Source organism: Microchirus variegatus (genome assembly GCF_963457635.1).
Source record: "Microchirus variegatus genome assembly, chromosome: 2".
In the NCBI taxonomy this organism is placed as follows: Eukaryota; Metazoa; Chordata; class Actinopteri; order Pleuronectiformes; family Soleidae; genus Microchirus; species Microchirus variegatus.
The window spans coordinates 36,301,507-36,319,862 of NC_139803.1; the positions used below are offsets into that span (position 1 = coordinate 36,301,507).

Consider the following 18,356-nt stretch of genomic DNA (forward strand, 5'->3'; position numbering starts at 1 on the left):
ACACCAATTTAAAGGGACACTGTGTAGTATTTATGGGTTTATATTACCCAAAATCCACTTTTGTATACATATTATGTGCTCCTGCATTGTCTAGTCGCTGTATAATATTCTTTGTTTCATTTTCGTAGTGTTTCAAAACGTCAACGTAAAATAACATGGTCGCCGGCCGCTACTGCATTGCCACGACGCCATGTTTCTACCGGAGCCTGTAAGGACAAACGCGAGAGAACAAATCAAGCGTCGCTTTACTTGTAGCAGAAGTCCCGCCTCCACTCGATCCGCTTCGTCTGCTACGGCCGTGGTAGCTCGCCTTCTCCCTCTCCTCACGAACCTCATCTGCTGACACGGAGAAAGACGACGATGACGACATTTGACCAGCTGCGGATACCGTAGTGCTCAGGGAACGGAGGGGGTGAGCAGAGGAGCAGTTCTTTGTTGTAAATTTCAGCCTCTCCTCTAGATGGCACTATAAACTACTGTATGCAATCTTAACAATATGTTTACTGTTTAATCTTACCATGAGACAGCTCACTGCTCACTCCAACACGCAAATTCCTTTTGAGAAAATGTCTGATTTTTACTCGCAGGGTCAAGGGAGTTTCACTGCTGTTTCGTTTGTGTCATTTAAGTAAATCTTAATGCAGGATTTCAAACTCTTAGGTTACACAACAACCTTTTAACTTGGGAATTGAGGCAGCAGTGGATCAACGATTGTGTGCCATAATGTAAATTTTCAGATTTTCCTCAACTGGCTTTGTCGCAGAGTAGTATGAAGGTTTTTTTATTATATCTTTAAATATTATTTTGGGTAAAACTTTAGATTAGGGAACACATAATATTTCACCATTAACTAGGTGCCTACTAACATATATGAGTAGCATACTAGCCCTTTATTAGTAATCATTAAATACGTATTATGTGTTAATACAAAAACCCTTTATGTTACGACTCAAATGTGAAATAGCGACCTGTGTGTGTGTTGTTGTTGTTGCTGTTGTTGTTGCAGCTTTGATGTGAAGTTGCAGGGACACAGCGGTTTTGTTTGTTTGTTTTAATCTTTGAAGGTTCACAGTAATCTACGAGAGGTCTTCTCAACAACAGCAGGAGCAAATGCTGGCAGTGCGATGCTGGAGGTCGCTGCTGTTCTTGTTTAGGGTTGAGTGCTTCCACCCCCCCCCCCTCTTTTTCGTGCAATGTCTGGAACCATATACAGAAGCAAAAAACGTGAGTCAAGAAGGAGGGAGAATGAGCAGCTGAAGGCGACGCGGAAGCCAGTATGAATATTTATCAAGTGGGAAATCCAGCTTGTCCACACTGTCAGCTGTCCTGGTATGCATTTGTTTACTGTAGGTGTTTAAGAGACAGTTGAGGCTTTTTCCTGTGGACCTTTGAGAGATGGAGGGAGTGCGTCCTTATAACAGAAAAAAGAAGACAGAAAGCAAGAGGGAGGAGGAAAAAAAAAAAAGAGAGGAGGGGGTGGGTAGTTTCTAGCAGCCAGAGCATTTGGCTGAAGGGTGGAGACTCAGAGCAGCAGTAAGGAGGGAGGCAGGGAGGATCTCAGCTGAGAGAGAGAGACGTAGAGGCACACAGAGAGAGGAGTGTGTGCTGGATGTATGCGCTTGCTTTGCTGACTGACTGACAGACTGTGTGTGTGTGTTTGTGTGTGACAGATAGCGAGGAAATTGCGTGGATACTACTCTGCAGGACCGTATACGTTTGGCATCCCAGGAGTCAAAGAGGCACACACACACACGATCAAATAAAGGTAAGATATTTATTTTTTCATTTTTGTGCTCAGGTATTATATATGGTTTTCTGGTTTGGTGACATCTGGGTTAATTGCATCCATAACAGGGTGTGTTCCAGAAGGGGGTGGGGGGTGGGTTATAGCCACACTGTCATTTTGTCATTATTTGAGGGACGAGATTGATGCCACTGGATGGTTTTGCATCATGGAATCCCCTCCTACCTCTAAAAACCTCTAAAAACTGCCTGCTGCTTTATTTTCCTCACCCCCCTTCATGTGTCCATGTGAGGGTGAATAAGAGAATGGGCTGCCTTGCTCCATTCTCTCCTTCTTCTTCTTCCACCCTCCCTCTTCTTCCCTCAGGATTGGGCAGATCTTATAATGTGGAGCCAGAGGAATTAAGGGCATCTGTTTCAGAGGGATATTTGCACAAGCAGGAAAATGAAAAAGAGACGGATGAAAAAAAAGGGGGGTTGTGGCATATACAGAAGGGATGCAAAAGAAAGGAACCAGAGAGGAAACCTACACGCCTCTTATGAGGTGTTCTAGCCATTCTCGACCCTCTCACCCCCTCAATACCATGAGGAGAAAGCGGTTGACCACACTCAAGCTCCATGCATTGGCTGTAACAGACATATGTTCAAGGAGAGGAGGTGAAGGAGGTAGAAGAGGTGGTAGAGGAGGGTAGGTTGTAGCTTGTATGATACATATACACATACTGTCCCTGACTGTGGCTTGCATTCACAAGAAAACTGAGAAGGAACAAGACGTGCCGTTGTTCCCCACTCTTACCTCGTCATGTGAAAGCATCGTCATGCACACTTCACAGTAAATCATCCAGTCGTGTGTGTGCGCGCGGTTGTGTGCTGCACAAATGCACACCGCAAGTCAGAATTACGCAAGAACTCACGTCCTGGAAATGTATCTTGAAGACGAGCTTCGCCAAGGCTTCACATGCGCCTGTGTTTAGACTGTAAGAGAGGCTGCAACGTGTCCAGTGTTGCACAAGGAACATCAGGAGTCCGGAGAGTTTTCTGGAGCACAACAGAAAGTATTTTGTGTTACAGCTGGAAAACAGAGAGAGGGAAAGGGAGGAAATATTGCGTATCCATCCAGGTTTTTATTGACCACATGACAGCTCCACTCCCTTCACAGCCTTCAACCAAAAGAGTTATTTGATTACAGGCCAAATTGTAAGAAGTTCTCCACAGGGCTGGACTTCCCAAAAGCATCTTTTGGCTGAAGTCTTCTCAGTGTGAAGTCTTCATGACCTTTAAAACAACTCACTTGCGTCACAGAGATGTACAGTTAGAGCGCTGAGTGATGAGGTAGGAGGGGATGTTGTTGCACCGAAGGCCTCACCCTTGGTACTCACTGCACCTGTTAGCTTCCAGCAGTGTTGGGTGTTTTATTTTAATGTAGTCAAGCATAGTTTTGTTTTAGAGTCATCCAGGGCTACTGTTTGGAATGTTCTGTGCTTGATATTTTGCATGCTCCTCAAGTTTTTTTGGGGAAGTTAAGTGTCAATTCATGTCTGACAGGCCTCAAGTTCAAGTCAAATCTTAGAATGTCATTTTTTTTTCATTTTTTGTATATATATACTCATAAAATTCATAGTTTTTTTCTTGACTTCAATCCAAACATCTCAAGTCCGAGTCAAACCTCAAGTCTCAAGTACAGTCATAGCAAATTTCAGCTCTATAATGGCCGTATTTTTATTCTGATCAGACCTGAATCAATATAGCATAGAGCATGAGCTTGATTTCAAAGCTGAATGTGATCTTTTGTGAGACGACTCTCAAGTTAATTCACACAGAAGCCAAGATTAAGTCTGAAATCCTGATTCTCGAGTCCTAGTCTCAAGTCCCCAAACCAAATACTATCCAAGATCTGGTCCAAAAAAAATACTCCTATCTAGACCACAAAAATATGGTCTCACAGCAGTCAGTACCAAGTCCTCATTTTTGTGTCCTAATTCTAATTTAAATCCAATTTATGTACCTCACCAGTTTTTTGGTTTGTTTTTGGCATCAACCCAACTGGGTCTCAGAAATTGGCTGAAGTCCGTGAGGGCAAAATGTGACTCTTGAATATTTTTATTTTCAAGCCTTGAGCCAAGTCTTTAAATAATCAGTTCTCACAGCTGCGGAATCCAGTAGTCTGGAGTCTGGAGAGCTCTTTGTATCTGACTTAAGTCTGATCAACTCTGGTCCAACACTCAAGTCCACTTGACCTGTTTTAAGTCTTTTGAAACAAATAGAAATGAAGTACTGAGACTTTTCCAAATAAACTTTTAGTAAGTCTCATCAGGACCAAATGCAAAAATGTGTCATTTTACATGCTTATCCAAGTCTAATAAAGTCCCGTCCAACCAATTCCCAAAAAAGGTCTCAGGCCATTGAGAACAAATAAGAGATAAGTGACAAACTGCATTGACTGCAAGTCTGTAAATGCAGATCTCTATCTGTTGCATTCTGGCTAAACCAGATACACTTTCATTTCTTTTCAACCAGTTAAAGCAAATCAGGATCTGAAACTCTCACAGAGGCACACTCACACTCGGGTAGAATCTAAACAAGCCCGGATGTTTGTAATATTATTAACAGCCCAGGACGCTGACCATGTTATTCTTGGCATGCTGATTGAATCCAGAGGAAAAGTAAGTTTATGGGTCCTGACTCAAATGCAAACGAAACATCCTGCTAATTCCTCATCACGATCGCTCACAGTGGTGCGATTAATGCATCAAACTCGTCATTTGTGGCATGGAGCAGGAAGCTAGCTTTTTTTTAATTTGGCAACCACACCAGCCACTTCCAGATATGATTTCCACAGTGGAAAAGAAGCTGCTGATTTCTTGCCGAAGTGGCCAGGGGAATTCAAAACAACCATCACTAGTATTATCTGACTTTGAGTTGGTGTTCATTTTCCACCCTGGTCTCACAAAAGCACATGTGCTGTTTCTGGGTGCTGCCAAAGCTCTATAGCTGCTCCTGTGGTAGCATTGCTATGCATTGTTTCTACCCCACTAACTCCACTGCTGTTACATAACACGCATATCAAAGGTTACACAGCACGAGTCTTTAAACGTTTGAGGAAAAGAAAACGCACTCGGTCACTTGCTTTAATCCAACAAAGAAGAAACATGCTGATCCTATAACGTTTGATTTAATAAACATAATAGACCACATTTGCCCTCCCTGGAGCAATCAGCATCCTCCCCGCTGCCTCCTTGACTCCCAGGAGATGCATCATTTCCTGGGCCACTGCCTTCTCCCCTCCCCCCCTTCTGGGACCTAAATTAACCCTCAGCGCGCACACATGTCATATGCATACACACTCACACACGACACAACCTCGAAGATTGCAGTATGGGCAGGGCATGCTGGGGGTGGCACAGATGTCCGTGCTAATCAAATGATTGCGGGTGGTGGCGGTGGTCTGACCGAGAAGCAGCAGCAAGAGGTGAGACCAAATAGAAACTATAAATAGCTCTGAGAAAAGATATTGGTGTTAATACTGGATTTTATTTGGATTTAATCACCAGCAGTGGTGCATTTTTCTGTTATTCTTTAAACAATATTTGTGTAGAATGAAGGAGCTCTCTCTTAACCAAGTAGGAGATTGTCTTTATTCTCCACCTCTCTTTCTGACTCTTTTAGACCTTTTTTAGTTTTCTTTGTTGTGTCGCCACCTGTTACCAATGCTGGAATAATAATCTTTCCACAACGGGGTATTTTCCACATGTGTACATTCATTCTTAAATCAGGGTCTGCATTGATCTAGAATTCAACACACGTGTACTTTTTTGCTTTTTAGGGCCAAGTTGTACATGCGTAGGTACCAATACACTTCCTCATGTAACCTCAAGTTCTCATGGTTACCATCTTCTTCATTGTCTCATTTGACCAAAACAAGCGAGTACCACTAACTGGACTGGAAAGTGTTGGACAGATTACAAAATGTACATCATGCAGACCTTAGCGGAACTCTACATAAATGCGGAAGTGGAAACTAATTGTAGAATAGAAGAGACCCCAAGAGGCTTCTTCAATTCTCTTTGGATTGTCCTGTGATTGGTCGAATTCTCCCATCACGGGCCAGATTTCCCCCAAGGCTGTAAACTGAGTCTTCGGAGAGGTGCCACAGTCAATTTCGTCTCTCAGATGACTTGATTGACGTTATGCACATACCATTTATCCTGTTCAGGGTCATGTATGTGAGCAGGAGCTGGTCCCAGCTGGCAGAGGCAGGCTTGACATGTCACCAGATCATCATGTGTGCTGAAATGTTACCATGGAATTATATATAAGTATATATATATATATATATATATATGTATATATGTATATATGTATATATATATATATATATATGTATATATATATATATATATATATATATATGTATATATATATATATATATGTATATATATATATATATATATATATATATATATATATATATGTATATATATATATATATATGTATATATATATATATATATGTATATATATATATATATATGTATATATATATATATATATATGTGTGTATATATATATATATATATATATATATATATATATATATATAAGTAGCCATGAATATGTAACCTGTAATGTGAAAATGCTGAAGTTTGGTGCATATATTTATATATATATAATATATATATATGGCCAATAATTTCATAAATATGAAGTTCAAGTAAATCATGAATGAGACAAAGGCTTTCCTCCCACACACGGTGTGGATCCAAACCACTGTGATGCTGTTATAGTTGCCGTCAGCGTAGTAGATACACTCTAATCTTCCTAACAGGCTGCAGATGATAAATATAAGGCAATTAGAACTTTTCTAAATGTTCCACATTCCCATGGAGTGGGTGTTGATGCGAGTCCTGTGCTCGTTACGTTCAGAAAGAGCGATGGAGGAAGAGGCTCAGCTGTCACTTTTAAAGTCCATGATTGCCTGACAGCTCTGCTCTCTGTGTCCCCCATCGCGTTCACTTTGTGTTTGTGTGCACAGAGGGAGCAGCGTCCTTTCTCTTATTCAAGGGCAAGGATCCGTGCTATATTACAGTCAATAGTCAATATCCCGGTGATAGTGCTCATTAATAACACCAGAGGTCAGTTTTATATTACTTCTCCTTAGCTGCGGTCGCCATAAAAGACTCAGGAAGAGGATATTACCACCTCTTTTATCTTCCTGCTAAACTCTTTTTTTTCCCTCCACTGTTTCCGGTTTTTCTTCATTTTTATCTCGTTCTCGTGCACTCTCTCCTATCAGTTTACGACTCTGTAAATCTTTGCCCAGCCGAGCGTGCCCTTCACTGCCTCTTGTTTCACAGTGACATCGCAGAGTGTAGTTCATTGTCCCGTGACGCGATGAGGATGGTATGGTCACTCAGTCACACTGCGAGGGCTCAGATGTGTGCGTGCGAGTGCTGTAACGTGCGAATGCTCAACTACAACATTGTCTTTTTAACAAGTAATGAATTACTGAAAATCCACAGGGAGGGTCTGGATTTATTTTGTGGGTTTTGGAGTAAAAACACAGAGTTCAAAACAGAAAGACTCACTCAGCACAGAAAAGTTCAGTTTCAGCTCGATTGGCAACAACATTAGAGTCAGGAGGTTCATTTGTGTGATAAATAAAGTAGCATCTACCATCTTTTATCTAGTGCTGTGCAGAAGCTTTTTAGGAATTAAGACCATGAGTTAGAAAAACCCACAACAGCCGTCAACAAAACTCTGCACTGACCTTTTATTTAACCTCAAACATAGAAAAGCAGACTGTAGCGATGCAATGATATGTCATTTCATCACACAGTGAATTCCTATCATCAGGATTAATTGTGAATGGGTAAAAATTATTAATATTTCACTCTCATCACTTAAAAATGCTGTCAAGCTTGCCAACATAGAACGTCAGTAACAGTTAGCACACCGACTGTGTAGTATGTGGTACTGTGTGGGAGCTGGTGGGTAAACATTATCAGATCTTTGCTGCTGTGTATAGATTTGGGGGGAAATTATACTCGAGTAGCATTATCTGAGAAAACTTAACACTTATCACCAAACTCATAGTTTCCGATGTGAAACACGTTTTCTCTTATGTTGTTCAAGGTGAAACATGATAGTCTTCTCTGTATGACTGGCATTTCATCCACTACAGAATGTTTTTTATCCTCCAGATCATGGCTTTGGAAATATCTAATTTTGTTCTGACAGACATTGAACTTTCGAGTTAATTTGGAACAGAGGTTTCTGTTCAATATTCTCAATGTTACTAGATTTAAAACACAATGAAACATCACCATAACGGCCCATTATAAAGCTAAATTCTTTTGCAAAGTGGACAAACTAAAAATAGATCTTGCTTCCGACATGTATGAATTATATTTTTTAACAAAAAGAAATCTTGAATTCTTTGTTGTTGTTTTTTTTTTTATTATATTAAATGATGAGGACCATGCTTGAAACAATCTCTTACACTGAAATAGTTTTGTCATTCACTTATGGCACAATTTGGGATTTACTAATTGCTTTGTTTCCATTTGAAATAGATTAATGGATCAGCTCTATTAAGGATGCTTATTGTCATGTATTCCCTCATGCACCTGATGTAACCATCGGAGTCAGCATGGCACAGCTGCATGAAACTAGTGACGGTCAAAGCAGTTGTTTTGGATGTACTAAATCATTTGAATCAGTTAAAGGTGCATTATGTAATAAATCTAAAGCAACTGGCCATAAAATGCCACAGAGACTCAGGAATAATGTTCATATAACAAACTGAACTCACCAACAACAACAGTACAGACAACATATTTGCATTAAAAAAAATATTTTGCAGACTGCAAATCATATTTATGTTTTGAAATCATGCTTTGGCATGTGGCGCCACCTACCGCCGTCTACCAATCAATGCAGTCAGAGTCTCAGCTGCCGAGCAACCACGGGTTGCCAGTTACGCCAGAAAACGAAACCTAAAAGACCCCGGTATTTTGAACTAGAATGTAGTAACCGTTTTCGTCCACATTCTTACATATGGCACATTTAATTAAAAAGATTTGTTCACAGAATCGTTCACCAGACTCCTCTGTTAAATATTGAGATTTTAGACATTTCTGTGCTAACTGTTGGTGATTAACACAAGTTTTCAGGATTTCTAATTGATCTAAAGTTTGCCATTGTTCGGTTTGACTGTGGCATATCTAGCTAGCTCCATCATGTGTTGTGAATGAATTGTAAGATTAGCAAATACAGCAACAATAAGCAAATGGTCAGAAAATAGATTTCAAACATAGACCCATTCTCCCTCCTCCGTCCATGCACACCCTCACAGGTTAATAGCTGACTCTCTAGGGTCCAGATGGCTGAGCCAGGGACCGATTTTTAATTACCACACTCCGATTTCACACTCTGGCCATCACATAGGACGAAACACTCCCTGCCTGGCTGCTGTAATTTTCTCTTTGTATGGTGTAAAAGAAAAAAGGACAGGATAATAAGGTGTGCGCTACAGGAAGAGAAAGGGGGTGAAAGAGGGACGGCTCAACCAAGCTGAGAGTCGGCGTGTGTGGGAGTACGTGAGAGATCGTCACTCTCGACAGGCCAGGAATTATATTTTCTCACCAGGATGTTTCCTGTTGCGCATAATCACCCTTTAAGTCAGCGACACCCCGAGCCGAGCAGCAGCTATAATCACATCTGTGGAGAGCCTCGTCATGAAAACAGGCCCCCTGAAAAGTCAGGAGGAAGGGGTTCAAAACAGCTCCAAATGGCAGGGTACGGATGGCAGAGGGGGTCGGATTGATTTGGTGGTGTTGGCAGGAGGACGGAGCTTGTTGGGGGTGTTTTAGTCTCATCATTGAACACCTGTCGACCACAGAGGGAGGGATGGGGAGCAGAAGGCACAGGATAGAAACGGATCACCGGGCACATCACATAATGGATATTCCTGTCCTTTTTTCTCCTCAGTATAGTTTAGATAAAGATGCTTTGCCGGCATAAAGAAGAGAACAATATTGCTAAAGCTTGTTTCTTCATCTTGCATGCTGTGTAACATAAATATGATGACACAGACACTGTATGAAGACGGTCAGATTCAGCAGGATTTTTTTTTTTTTTTTTTTTTTAAGATTTGCTTTGCTTTTTTGTCTTATTCCCACAACACTCAGAAAACTGATCGAGAGTGGAGAGGAAAAAAACAAAGAAAGAAAATTGCAGTCAGGATTTTTTTTTCTATCACACAGTATTTTTCCATACCCAGTCAAGTTGTGGTCGATTACGCCATTCAGATTCAAGATTCAAGATTTTTTTTTAAATATTTACAAAATACACAAGAAATAAAAATAAAAAGCAATAAAAAGTATTCAAGAAGTGTGGGCACCTCCGCTCCACTAGGTGGCGAAAGTTGTTAGTATGGATTCCAGTGTAGCTGGTGATGATGGTGTTGAGCACCCTTTCAAGTCTTACCATGCATTAACTAAAGAATATCTTTTATTTATTTATTTATATAATTTTTACTTTTTATAAATCTATTAGCTTGAATTTTGCCTCATTTTTCTTGTTGTTTTTATTCGTCTGTGTTCTAGCTTCTTGTATTATTTGCGAGTATTAGCCAGGGCGGCCTTCAGTCTGACTGAAGGTATACATGCAGTAATGACTCAACTCCCAATCACATTATCTGTGTGTGTTAGTCGGCGAAATCCAATTAAGTACAATTTTATTCAGACTTAACATGTTTACATGTATTTTTTAAAGTCTGGTTTCAGTCAGACTAACACCATAACTGTGTTATTTCAATGACGGCGCATGTGCTGCTTCAGAATAGGACGTTTCAGATGTCAAACATACTGTACAAATTGTCAAACAACCAAGAAATCCAGTAGGATATTTATTTTCGATGAGAATCTCTTGGTTGCAAATGTGAGTCTGCTGAGTGACGAGCAGGATGTCCCTGGGTGAGAACATGCTCTGAGCAAATAAAAACTTGGCAACAAGTGACAGACCCATGTGACTGTTTGTCATCTGAGCCTGTCTAAAAGTGGAGATTAATGACTCCACGCTGGATGAGGACTGGTGACGGTGCACTGCAGTAAGAGCTGCTGCCTTCTCTTTTATTTACTTTTTAATCTCTAAGCAGTTTCGCTGTCTCTAAAATACTCGAGCTCAGAGGTTTGGCCGCTGTTGGCGAGGTTTTGTTAATGGATGCTTCAATGTAACATCGCTTTAATGTTTCGTGCTGCCCGTGATTTACGAGGGCTGGAATTCCCTTCCTCGGCAGATCTGCTCATGCAGGGTAATTGGCCCATTTGTCAGAAGCAGCAGAAAAACCGAGCTGCAGAGTCACAGATGCACCGAGAATGAATCTGTTGAACCAGAGGAAGACAGACACACGGACAGATAGAGAGGAAGAAGAGGAAGAGAGGTGAAGAGGTCGCCACCAACAGACGCGCAACTCGTTTGACATTTTGGGAAATGCAAATATTCACTTTCTTGCAAAACGTAAGAGAGAGTGATACAACTCTTGTTTCTGTACAGTGCATTCAGTGACTGGAGAGTGCTGTCAGATAGCTTAGCTTATTTTAGCATGGTAAAGGGATTAAAAAAAGGTAACAAGGCTCAGAGCTACATTTTGTATTATTTAAATGCTGGACTTTACTTGAAAGTCATAATTTCCTATTTATGAGAGGGGAATTTCAATAAGAAGCGCCCTTTGAAGTTGTAATTTCAGGCCATTAACACATTTGAGCTCTTCATACCTCGTGTTCACAACACAAGATGGCTGCTTCAGCGTCCATGGATTGTAGCATGTTTAGATCTCATTTAAATGTTGTTTTTTTTGTCGTTTTGTATAATAAGTTGTAGACTCAGTACTGTCCTACTGGTGTGTGTTGCTGTATTTTTTTTTATATATGAAACACAGTATAAAGTTTTTGTCAGATTGACCAGATTATCTTGCTAGTTACCTAGCTATAGCATCTCGTTATACACATTTGAACTATTTCCTATTTTATTGTTTTTATTTTGTGAGTGTGAAAGTGTCTTGAGAGTGTTGAATGTGTTGTATTTTACTGTTTTGTTTTTGAGTGTGTTGAATGCAGTGTATTTTATTGTAGTAGCCTTGTCAAAGAACCATTTCTGTCACTAATTGGGACAGTATCTATCTGGTCTGTGGAGACCTGTGGAAACTGGACTCAGGTGTGATGTCGTACACAACTGGAATGCAATATAATTCCGGACCAGTCTTGACCAAGCTAATCTAAGCAGCTGCTGCTTGTAGTCGTCATGGCACGCCTGCACGGAACCAAACTACATTGACATCGTTTACAAACGTGACACAAACACAACCGAGTGACGAATAAGCAGTTGTTTTCGGTGTCTTTTTGTTCTTGCTATTAACAAAAACACAATGCAGATCACCTTTCTCTTCATAGTTGTGAAACCATTTCTTGTCTTTATATACTAACCTAACAATATGACTCTTGTGTGATTTCAGACAAGTAAATTATATAAATAATTCCCCAAAGAATGTTGTCTAAATGTTGGACTTTATATAACCATTGATTAAGACTGTAGTTTGTTTTGGTTCTCTGTCAGAGTTTGTCCTCGAGTCTTAATGTTTGTGAGAGCGAGCTTTGACATTCTGACACACAGTGCTCAGAGGCCGCACACAAATCACACATACGCTCACACACACTGTATAATTTACCTGGAATGTAGGACTAAAAGTGTGGAGATCTTCTTTCTCTGATCAGCCTCTAAATGTCACTGTCCGCCGTCTTTATCTCCTGTGTCTCCTGTTTGCAGAGAGCGAGGCGGACACAAACTGCTGACTGAAGTGCAGGCAGACAGCGGGCCTGAGCGCGGAGGAGTGAGCAGACAAGGTAAATCAAGTCAAGACGAAGGGGGGGGGGAGGCCGTGCAGCACGATCAGAGCAGAGGAGGCAGAGACCTGTTTCGGAATATTATGAGTGGACACAGTTATGACAGGGTCTTCTTTCTGCTCGGAAACTGGTACAAACTGCAACGGCAAGGAAGCATGTTGACACCTTGTGTAACATCTCGGAGTGGTATTTTGAGCAGATAGGAAGGAAGGAAGGAAGTGCATTAGGTTATGTTGTAGAGAGTAACAGGAAAATAAATCTCTCTTAAAAGAATTAAAAAGCCATCGTCTGAAGCTAAAAGGACTAGCCACAATAGATTCAGTTTATTCTTCATTTTTAACCCTTGAATTTGCCTCCCAGGCACCAGCTACTTCCTCTGCTTGCCAAACCTCCCTCTCTTGATATACAAATGTCACAGTGGAATTTTGCATGCTCCACTGATACTCAACAGGAAAATCTGGGATGTAGTGACAGCTCTGTTATATAGCTAATATTTAGATATCTTCTTTATTTTTTTCTTAGTAAGAACTAAATCTTCAACTTTACTTTGTCGTCCAGCCCCTGAAGACATGTTTTACATTTTCTTTAATAGTGTTTACTAAATTCATCACGTGTCTGTGTCAGTTTTACAAATAAAAAAAAAAAAATAGGCTATTGTCCTTAGGTCTGATCATGTTCCGTAAAAACCAAAGACCTAGTTTTTTTTTGTCGACATCCCAGAAACCTTAAAGCGTGACATCTATCCCTATCAATAGTCTGGTGATACGCTGGCCTGTTTTGACATCTCCCCTGGGTGTTGAAACAATATTATGGCCTCGAAACCTCGACAAAGACTAATTTCTACTCAGAGTTCTCAGTCATGCCCTTGGAAAAAGTCACCAGCCTATTTTTGTTTTTGGCGAGGGACAAATCCAAGGTTTTCAGGCAGGAGTCACAAGATAATTGTGCAAAACTTTTCCTAAAAGTTCCTTTAAAATGACATAATTCAACTTCAACCTAAAATCTGATTTCTTGAGATACACTGTACTGTACCATTTGTAAGGTAAAGCAGGAAAACAGGCATATGGCTTTCACACAGGGAGCCCAGATTAATGCATTTTAACCCTACAAACATGGAGGTTGTTGACAGGAAGTCATTAAAAAATCTATTCACAGAAGGTCCTTCTGCTTTTTATAACCAATAATATGTACACACTTTTTCAGAGTAACAACTGGGGCATGTTGTTAATTCATTTAGCCCAGTTTCAGCTTTAATGACACAACACCTTAATGACAATAAAGTAGTGCACCTCAGTTTGAGTTTAGGCACAATCACCATAAAAGGTGAAACTCTTGTGTGCGCGAGAGCAAACAGGAACCCCCAGCTGCACTGAATGTAAAACAGTGTTTATTCAAACTGCTCAGTCTGCTTCAGGTTATGCTCATGAATCTTCCTCACCCTGTCACTTGGTTTACCCTGACGTCAGTTCGAGATACTCCAGTTCAGTTTTGGAGGAGGTTTCAGCCTTATAAATACCGTAAATGTTCACCTTATCTTGTGTTTAAAAACTATTTCCAGTTATTTAAGAGTGATAGGGCTTAAAATATAAGCCATACTGAATATAGAAACACTATAGTGCCACCCACTGAAGACGTTCAGAACATTCAGTTGCTTAGTAAGCCAGCACATTGTTGAGATTAAAAAATGTGAGTGAAAACTGTCTGGTTCTAGCTTCGTGAATGTGAATTATTACAGCTTTCTTGCTTAGAATGAGTGTGTTTGTCATTAGGGATGTAGTGATGGTAAGCAATGGTGCATGAGTCCTTTTGTGTTTTTTCTGAGCTTTCCTGTTCTCCACATGTGAGCTCGGTTTATCAACGACCTCCTGTCACAGCCCAAAGACATGCAGATAAAGGTTAGGTTAATTGGAAAACTAGTCCAGGACGTACCATCCTGTTCTCCTTATGTCAGCTGTGACCCCTGCTAAAGATGACGGATGGATGAAGACCCGCTGGACAATGACAAAGTTTCCATTGTTAATTTTAGTTTTATGCAGGTTAAAAAACGAGTTGAAGATACATTTTGAGATGACTTGATATTATTAAAAGGGAAATATTATGCAAAATCAGCTTTTTAATAATTGTAATACTTATTTTTGGGACTCTGTAGATGGTGGAAGGCTTGTTGGCAAACGTTGATAAATAAAGGTGTCATGTAAAAAAGACAAACTGTAACCGGTGACCCTGTGCTGAGCTTTTGATTAATCAAGCCCATCAGGTCATCAGGGTTCAGGTCGTGTGACACCAGAGATTCCTGCGGCGGTTTAGCAGCCTGATGAGCAGATGTGCCACCGTGGATCATCAATATTCATGCTCAGCTCCAGCACCTTGCTGAGATCAGTGTTGACCTCACACTGAGTCGTACCACAGTGCATGCAGGAGGGAGGAGGGTGGCACAGGCACAGATTGATCACACACCAAGGATGATGGTGTGTGTTAGAGCGCCCGCAGCTCCATCCATTCTGTCAAAGAGGCACAGAAGCAAGTGAGGACATGAAACTAAAGCTGTTTACCAAAACTGCCAGGTGACGAATTTGACAAGCAATAGATGAAAATAATCATTACTATTTATAGAGCACAATTACACAAGGTTGTTATAAAATCGTCAGAAGTAAATTATTCTTCATGCAGCTTCTCCCTTTTGGGGTCGGCACAATGGATCATCGTCGCTGTCCGCCTGGAACTCCACCTTCCTCACGCTTTCCCCGTTAACATCTGACAAAATAATTGTAAATGTCCTGTTAACGTTTGATATTTCTAACAAGATTAGACATTTTTATTCAAAATAATAATTTTGCCCTTTCGTCGAAGAACCAGCTTTTTTTGTTTTCAGCTGTGCTAACATTATTGCACAAGGGTTTTCAAGGGTTTTCTAATCATCCAATAGCCTTCTAACGTGGTTAGCAAACACAATGTACCATTAGAACACTGGAAATGGGCCTCTATACACTTTGTGTTTACATCTGCTTCCCAAAAAGATGACTTGTGTTTGATCAGAGAGGCAGTAGATGCATTGATTTTTTTTTATCACAACATGTACAAGCCCAATGCTTCTCAGTACTAAACCTGGATCAACAAATAACATCAGTAGATACCTGTACTTGTTTTCACTTGAGGTTTAGTTCCACGATGAGAGCGAATGAAGAGTTTATATCTCCGACACCAGTAATGTTACTTATCTGTTGTAAATATAGTGCTTGACAAAGCTCTGCCTCCTCGCTCTCCTCCCACCTTCTCTGCCCCCTCCCTTCACTGTCATGGGCTGCCTAGCAACTGACACCATAAATAATATGCCTGATTGTGTACGCACGTGTGTGCAGTGTGTGTGTGTGTGTGTGTGTTCACAGGCATGTGATAATAAACAGAGTATCTGTTAGTTGCACTCGTCTCTGCTTTGCATGCCCATTGCCCGCAGTATTATAGTGCTTGACTTCATCAGCGACACACTGTGTGTGAATTACAGTGTTTTGGATGTGTAACCCTCCTCCTCCTCCTCCTCCTCCTCTTCTTCTCCTCCATGTAGAGAACACACGAGACCTGACTGACTGATCGCGCCCATGGCGAGCAATAACACAGCCAGTATTGCACAAGCCAGGAAGCTGGTGGAGCAGCTGAAGATGGAGGCCAACATTGACAGGATAAAGGTGAGTTGACACATTTTCTTTTTAGGTGTGGGCAACTGAGTTCGAGACGATATTGAACAAATCCGACTGGGATCTGACACGTGTCACACCTTCAGTTTTGTGCGCAAGCCTGACAAATACCCAACTTATAATATGAAATTATTGACATACTGGTGGCTTTTTAAGGGGGCCAAAATATGCAAAATCAACTTTTTAATCAATTTGATACTCATATTTGGGACTCTGGAGGCCCTATGAGTTGGCAAAGTGTGAAAAAAGATGACTCACTCATGTTTTTGTGGTCCACCTCAGTCTCAGTACAGGAGATGAAACACGCAATGTTGACTTCTGCAGGGTATCTGACGTCAGACTGATAAATTCCTGTAATTGTTGTCTCGTGGAGCTCAGCTTTGTCCCTAAAAAATACGAGAATGCAGGCGAGGGCAATAGTATCCGGAAGAGCGGAAGTCTGCGAAGAGTTCTACACAAACTTCCGACTAAGTGGATTCATGCAGGAGTAATCGAACTATGAATCACATTATCCAGGTATGTTAGTCCGACTAAGACTAGCTCGATTTTAGTCGGACTAACGTGTTTACATGACGTTCTTTTTGATATTCTTTTCCCCATTTACAGTCTTTTGCTTGATCTTCTTAGCAAGAAAAAAAAAACGTATTTTCCTAAATGTAATGTGTGTCTTTAACCTTGTGCATATAAATGTGTTTTTGTTTTAAACCCAGGTGTCAAAAGCAGCAGCGGACTTAATGTCGTACTGCGAAGCTCATGCCAAAGAGGACCCACTGCTATCGCCGGTTCCAGCGTCGGAGAACCCGTTCAGGGAGAAGAAGTTCTTCTGTGCCATTCTGTAAACCCGACATGGCCCTTCAGCAGTCTGCTCAGTGTGGGACTTTGAACGCGGACGTTCAAAATACGTAGAAATCTTTTAGTCGGAGGGCACGGCGATCGTTGCCCCTCCCCCCCCTTTCTTGAGCGGCACCGTAAGAGTGCAAAAAATTAAAAACCACAGAGTTAACGTGTAACCATTAAAGGGGTTGTGATTGCTTTGTCGAGGGAGTGTTGCAGCATGTTGAAGGGGTCTGTGCTTTTTTTTTTTTAGATGATACAAAAGGGATGATAGTGATTGATGATGACGAGTGTGATGATAACCCAGAGACTTGAAAGACATCCAGTCAACCTAAAAAGTCTTCAGGTTTTGATGTGTACAAAACAAACAAACAAAAAATACGATACAATGAGAATAAAACAATATTTTGTGGTTCTTTTTGGACTTCCAAACTTTCTGTTTAATGGCTTGTGGAGACCGAAAAAATAAATGCCTTCCACTAGATGCCACCTAAGTATTGGAATGTTTTTAAGTTGTTTATTTTACGTTGACTTCAACTTTACCTACCACCTAGATATCTTTCTATAACTGTACGTGATTACTGAAACAGCTCTGTCAACTTTTTTTATTTACACCAACAGGTTAGTGAAAGCTTTTTTAATGGGATGTTTGAAACATTGGACTCTGTGATTCTCTTTTCAAAAACCTTTCTGAAAAATCAGTCTCTGTGTATCAACATCTATCTGGCAAATGTGATGCAGTTTGTCTCCTTCAGATACAAACCCTCTTTCTACTCTTTGTATAAAATGACTAGCAAGTAAACTGTGCTGTGCTGTGAGTTCTGGATGTTTGTGTTTGTATCATTAACTACGTGCATGAAATGAACAAAGGCTCGTCTCTCTTTCCTTTCATGTGGAGATTGTATGAACCAAGGGGTCGGCCTCCGTGTGGAAGTGCCAGAAAATATTAAAATAAGAATGACTCAGTCTGGACTCAACGAGGAAGAAATGACTTTGTTGCTATAACATCTCTGTCAATTGCTGCAGCTCTTAAAACAATACTTAGACACCAATTGGATCATTAACTGGGGGAAGCATCAGCTTTTTTGACTTATAGTTTGAAATATGTTGATGTAGCTACACTAAAAAAACTAAACAGGAGTTCATTTAAGTTTTTAAAAACATTAATTTGTAAGAAAATTAGCT

General features: G+C 40.6%; 1 protein-coding gene across 3 annotated transcripts; it reads left to right on the top strand.

Annotated features, from left to right (window-relative positions):
• The first annotated feature begins 1,579 nt into the window (after window positions 1-1,579).
• Window positions 1,580-17,989, top strand: LOC310944157 (guanine nucleotide-binding protein G(I)/G(S)/G(O) subunit gamma-2). 3 transcript variants are annotated; one of them, XM_083909859.1, is made up of 4 exons: window positions 1,580-1,765; window positions 12,569-12,645; window positions 16,208-16,328; window positions 17,048-17,989. In XM_083909859.1, the coding sequence occupies exons 3-4, from the start codon at window positions 16,242-16,244 to the stop codon at window positions 17,174-17,176; spliced, it is 216 nt and encodes a 71-aa protein (XP_083765985.1). In that variant the 5' UTR covers window positions 1,580-1,765; window positions 12,569-12,645; window positions 16,208-16,241; the 3' UTR covers window positions 17,177-17,989. The 3 variants fall into 3 exon arrangements, with proteins under 3 accessions (XP_083765985.1, XP_083765983.1, XP_083765984.1); XM_083909857.1 differs by lacking the exon at window positions 1,580-1,765 and adding an exon at window positions 10,811-10,853; XM_083909858.1 differs by lacking the exon at window positions 1,580-1,765 and adding an exon at window positions 10,875-11,263.
• Window positions 17,990-18,356: the final 367 nt, after the last annotated feature.

Excerpts from the sequence above, each read along its gene's own strand:
- LOC310944157 (XM_083909859.1), top strand. The coding sequence starts at position 16,242 with ATGGCGAGCAATAACACAGCCAGTATTGCACAAGCCAGGAAGCTGGTG. Across the intron at positions 16,329-17,047 it reads CCAACATTGACAGGATAAAG|GTGTCAAAAGCAGCAGCGGA; the intron begins GTGAGTTGACAC and ends TTTTAAACCCAG.